Source organism: Rhincodon typus, unplaced genomic scaffold (genome assembly GCF_021869965.1).
Source record: "Rhincodon typus isolate 14 unplaced genomic scaffold, sRhiTyp1.1 hic_rhity00011255, whole genome shotgun sequence".
NCBI lineage: Eukaryota > Metazoa > Chordata > Chondrichthyes > Orectolobiformes > Rhincodontidae > Rhincodon > Rhincodon typus.
The window spans coordinates 1,338-7,211 of NW_025976893.1; the positions used below are offsets into that span (position 1 = coordinate 1,338).

General features: G+C 44.9%; 1 protein-coding gene across 1 annotated transcript in view; it reads left to right on the top strand.

Annotated features, from left to right (window-relative positions):
* Nucleotides 1–4,116, top strand: part of LOC125482493 (PH and SEC7 domain-containing protein 1-like) — a gene marked incomplete at its 3' end in the record, with an annotated part of 5,415 nt that extends 1,299 nt beyond the window's left edge. Inside the window, exons 2-3 of the mRNA XM_048594579.1 lie at nucleotides 2,890–3,047; nucleotides 3,972–4,116. Of these exons, the coding sequence (XP_048450536.1) occupies nucleotides 2,890–3,047; nucleotides 3,972–4,116 (303 nt within the window). The remainder of the gene's footprint in view (nucleotides 1–2,889; nucleotides 3,048–3,971) is intronic.
* Between the last annotated feature and the right edge of the window lie 1,758 nt (nucleotides 4,117–5,874).

The following is a 5,874-nucleotide window of genomic DNA, read 5'->3' on the forward strand; positions in this document are numbered from 1 at the left end:
TCGGATTCTCCAGCATCTGCAGTTCCTACTATCTCTGACTTAAATTTCTAGCCTTGGTATCCCTTCAAGATACTCCTTAAAACCTATCCCTTTGACTAAGTTTCTTTTGGTCACTTACCCTGACCTCTCTTTACTAAACTTGATATCAGTGTACCCGTGAATCACATTGTGATTTATTGGCACGTCACAGGCACAGTATAAATGCGTATGGAAATCAGTGGCAATGCAGTGTCGTTGAATTAGTAATCCAGAAGCCCAGGCTGATGGGAACATTATAAATTCAATTTTCATGTTTAGTGGCAAGCATGTGGCGAGCGTTGTCAATTCATTTGGTTCCCCAGTGCCCTTCAAGGAGGGAAATTGCCATCCTTAACTGGCCTGGCCTACATGTGACTCTTGACCCACAGCAAAGTGGTTGACTCTTAATTGCCCTCTGAAATATCCTGATAAGCTGCTGACGTTGAGGGCAATCTGGGATGGATAATACATGCTGTCCCAATTGGTAATGTCCACATCCCAAGAATGAATTTTTTATTTTTAAAGTTATATTATTGCTGGCTCGAGACCAGCAGCAAGGTACAGTTATCCTCAAGGGGTTCTGAGTGATTCCCCCTCTTGCATTTTGCTGTGGTTCAATTTTTTTTCCAGTCTTTGGACATGGCTGAGGTTGGGTATCGAAGGCTTTGTTTCGGTACTCAGTAGCGGGGTGTGTTGGAGCACGAGTGAACTGTACCATGTTCTCCAAGGTATGTTCTTACAGATACATCCCATTCCTAATTCGAAGGTCCCATTCCTAATTCAAAGTCTTAGAGAGGGAGCCAACTCCTTTTAACAGGTTGGTGGCTCTTCCTTGCTTCATATGACAGATTTAGGTGTAGACTTTCAACTACAGTTTTGCTTTTGAGTGGGTAAACTGGAGAGATTCAACAAGAGTAGATCATGTTCCTATTTGTGGATGGGGTTTTGAGATCTGTGAGTGGTTCAGGGTGAGCACAATTGCCCATTGAAGAGTTTTTTAATTTACCTTTTGTACTCTTGAGAATTTGGATCAGGCCCAGTTTTTGTGGATGCACCTTATTTGCCAATAGACTTTGCAAAAGATCAAAGCCACGGATCTCCTGCAACCGGGATTCTGGCACAAGGAATCAAAAGCATTCAGCTTTCCAAACTTCATCCGGAAGTTGAAGTAATATTATCGAAGGTGGAGTGTGTGGGGTGTCCCGATGGACCTGCGTGACTCCATGGGGCATAGAGGGATGTTGCTGAGGTCTCAGTGGACAGGGAGGTGTTTGTTTTCTCCAGTCTGCTAGGCTTCCCAAAGGGCTGTGAGATCATGGGAAATAGGCAGTGCACAGTGTACCAGTCCATGGCCAACAGAGCTATGTTGGCATCCAATGGATTAGCAAAGAGGCATGAATAAACAGGAATATCAGCTTCAGTAAGATGCTTCAATTAAAGTTGGACCCATTAAAGGAAAGGGATAATTAGATGAATTAGGAGCAGGATTCTGCTCCACCATTCAATAAGATCATGGCTGATCTGATTGTATTTTGAATTCCACATTCTCATCCATCCCTGATAACCTTTGATTCTATACCTAACAGAAATCTATCCACCTCTTGCCTTCCAGATCTTGGAGTAGAGGCGTTGCGACATCGTTTTGAGGTTGTGTAGGACGTTGTTGAGGCCTCTTCTGGAGTACTGTGTGCAATTCAGGTCACCCTGCTATAGGAAGGGTATTACTAAACTGGAGAGCGTTCAGAAAATATTTACCAGGATGCTTCTGGGAATGGAGAGTTTGAGCTGTAAACATAGACTGAAAAGACTGGGACTTTTTTTCACTGGAGTGTAGGAGGTTGAGGGGTGACCTTAATTGAGGTTTTATAAAATCATGAGGGGCATAGATAAAGTGAATGACAAAGGTGTTTTCCCTAGGGTGGGGGAAGTTCAAAACTAGGGGGCATATTTTGAAGGTGAGTGGAGAAACATTTAAAAAGGACACAAGGGCAACTGTTTTTTTACAGAGAGCAGTTCATGTGTGGAATGAACTTCCAAAGAAAGTGCTGGATGCAGGTACAGTTACCACACTGAAAAGACATTTAGATAGATTCATGAATAGGAAAGGTTTGGAGGGATATGGGCCAAGTGGAGGCAAGTGGGATAGTTTAGTTTGGGAACATGGTTAGCATGAAATGGTTGGACCGAAGGGTCTGTTTCTGCGCCATATGACTCTGACTCTGCCTTAAAAGTATTCAGTGACACCCCCCAACCTTTCTACCACTTTCTAATGGAGACAGTTCCAAAGTTGCACAACCTTCTGAGAGAAAAAAAATCTCCTCATCCTGTCCCGAAAGAATGACCACTAATTCTAAAACAGTGTCCCCTAGTCATGACTGACCCAGAAGAGGAAACATCCTTTTCCATGTCCCCTTTGTCCTGACATTTTTCAGGATTTTGTAGACATTTTCTAATCAACCTGCCCAGAGATGTTACTACACAGCTCTAGAGCAGGTGGGATTTGAACCCAAGACCTCCTGGCTCAGAGATAGATAGGCACACTACCACTGCGACCAAAACCATCTTTCACTCCTGCAGAAACAAGCCCGGCCTTTCCAAGCTAACGTTTTGAGTCCAGATGACTCTTCATCGGAGCTGATGTGAAGTGTGGAGGGGGCAGCATTTATGCACTGGTGGGGCTGGAGGGCTGGGGGAGAAAGGGGTGTTGATAGGGCAGATTGAGTGATCGGAATATGAGAATGTCTAACTCCCAGACTGGAAAGAAACGACAGTCCCACTGGAGTGGGGTCATTGACGGAGTTGAGGAGGAGATGGTGTTCTGAGTTGTGAGGGGCATGTTGATTAATTTCCTGTCTTTTTTGCCTGTAACAGGATGAATACAAGTCCGACAAGCAGTTGTCAGAAGATGATCTGAAGAATGCCATCAGCATCCATCATTCGTTGGCTATCCGGGCAGCTGACTACAGCAAGAAGCCCAATGTCTTCTACCTGAAGACAGCTGATTGGAGAATATTCCTTCTCCAAGCTCCGTGAGTGGCTAGATTTGTAGTATCCGGTAAATCACTGACAGTACTCTGTACTCTCTCACCATGACAACAAGAGAGCCAATCGTAGGCAGAGAATCAGTTTAGGAGTCAGCCATGTGGACCTCAATAATCTTCTCTTCTGTGTTCCTTCCCACCTTTCGGGGACAATGTCATGGATGCCCGAGCTAGCGACTAAGATTATACGTGATTTGGGGAATGAGTGGGAAGGTTGGCATTTTGGAGTGTTGGTGGTAAAGCAGATTGGACTTTGGCTGGGCATGTGAGTGGGAGAATGTGATTAAACTGGATATGGGGGAATGAGCAGAAGGGTCAGGTACCTGGGGCGTGAGTAGGATTAATCTATTGGATGAAATCCTGGAGCAGAAGTGGGCCATTCAGCCCATCGAAGCTGCTCCGCCATTCAATGAGATCGTGGCTGATCAGGTAATCCTTTTTCCCATAACCCTTAGTTCCCTCGCTGATTAAAAATCAATCTCAACCTTAAATATACTTAATAACTCACACTGTACAGTCTTCTGCAGTATTCTACAGACTCACTAACCTCCGAGAGAAGAAATTCCTCCTCATCTCTATGGGTAACTCCTTATTCTGAGATCTTACCCCCTGGTCCAAGATTCCCCCACAAGGAGAAACAGCCTCTCCGCATCTAACCTGAAAAGCCCCATAGGATTTTGCATGTTTCAATAAGATTACCTCTCATTCGCCTAAACACCAATGAGTACAGGCCCCAACCTACTCCAGCTGTCCTCATAAGAAAGCCCCTGTAATAAGGGAGTGAATCGGATGCAATGAGATGTGATACGGTTAGGGGTAGGCCAGAGTTATGGGCTAAAAGGCCTGAGGTTTTGCTGTGCGTTTCTTGCTTGTGTGCCCAACTTGGAAACTGAATGTCTTTCCCTTTTTCAGAAATGCAGAGCTGATGCAGTCCTGGATCACACGCATAAACCTGGTGTCGGCCATGTTCTCTGCGCCTCCCTTCCCAGCAGCCATTGGTTCCCAGAAGAGGTTCAGCCGTCCACTCCTTCCCACCACATTGACCAGGCTCTCGCTGGTAAGTGATCTGCTCCGAGTTGTAGAACATAGGGATGAAAAGTCAGTGAGAGTTCAGCAACAGGAAAAGAGTTGAAGGGAACGGGGTTAGTGGCTACCACATACAAGGAGATCCAGTAATCCAAAGGCCCAGGATAGTGCCCCGGGGCTTGAGTTCAAATCCCACCACAGCGGCTAGTGGAATTTAAATTCAATTAACTAGCCTGGAATTGAGAGCCAATCTCAATGATGATGGCCATGTCATTGAGTGTTGTAAAACCCTATCTGCTTCAGCAATGCTGTTCAGGGTAGGAAATCCGTCATTCGTATCTAGTCTGACCTACACGTGACTCCAGACCTGCAGCAAAGGCTTTTAACTGCCCCCTGAGATGAGCTACGGAGCTGCTCGGTTCAAGGGACAACAAATGCAGCCTTGTATTTGAACTCTATATTCTGTCCCACCTCCACAGAATTGTAACTTTGAGATGTCCAGAGCTAAATATTTTTAACCAATCTGCTCAGAGATGTCAGTGAAGCAGGTAGGACCTGAGCACTGTCAATGCTAAGGATGTCCTTGTCATTGAGGTACCTGAATACACTCATGACCTGTTATGAAATGGCAACCTTTGTTTCGTGCCATGGGATATCTCGTTATAACAGTCTCTTATTGTTTTAACCAGTAAATGCTCAGTGTGAGATGAGTCACATAACCCACTGCCAAATACATGCTTTCATTAATATCCACCTTAAATATCTCAAACGAAAACAGAAGCTGCTGGAAAAGTTCAGCAGGTCTGGCAACATTTGTGAAGAAAAAAGTCAGAGTTAACGTTTCGGGTCCGGTGTCCCTTCCTCAGAACAGAATAAGTTCCTGAGGAAGGGTCACCGGACCTGAAACATTAACTGATTTTTTTCTTCTCAGATGCTGCCAGACCTGCTGAGCTTTTCCAGCAACTTCTGTTTTCATTTCTGATTTACAGCGTCCGCAGTTCTTCCGGTTTTTATTAAATATCTCAAACTTCCCTACTGAGGCACCTTTCACAACTTCAAGACATCCCAAAGCACTTTACAACTAATGAAGTACCAGGTAGTCTTTGTTGAAATGTAGGAAACACAGCAGCGGTGAGTGGATGATTTGTGATGTTGGTGGAGAGAATGGCCAGAATAGCCTACTGCCCTTCAAGATAATGTCATGGGACTTTTGACGTGCACCTGAGAGGCTGCGCAAGGCCTCTATTTAATGTTGCATCTAAAAGACAGCACCTCTGACAGTGCAGCATTCCCTTTTTACTCCATAAGACCATTAGAAATAGGAACAGGAGTAGACCATTCTGCCCTTCAAGCCTGACCCACCATTGAATAGAATCATTGCCAAGCTGACATTCTTCATGATTCCCTGATTGTTCGCAAATCTATTTGTCTCAGCCTTAAATATAAACAAGGACTCTACCCCCACAGCTCTGTGTGGCAAGGAGTTCCAAAGACTCTCGACTCTCTGAGAGAAGAAGTTACTCCTTATCCCAGTCTTAAATTGGTTCTGCTCTCAGCATTTATCCTGTCAAGCCCCTTCAGCATCTCAAAGAGATAATCTCTCATTTCTCTAAATTCCAGTGAGTAGAGTCCTAACCGCTCTGTTGGAGGGTCAACCGTGATCATTTGTTCAGGTCGCTGGAGTGGGACTTGAACCTGCCACCTTCTAACTCTGAATAAGAGTATCATCCACAGAACCACAGCTCCACATCTTCATAAGAGATAACAAGGTGTAGAGCTGGATGAACAC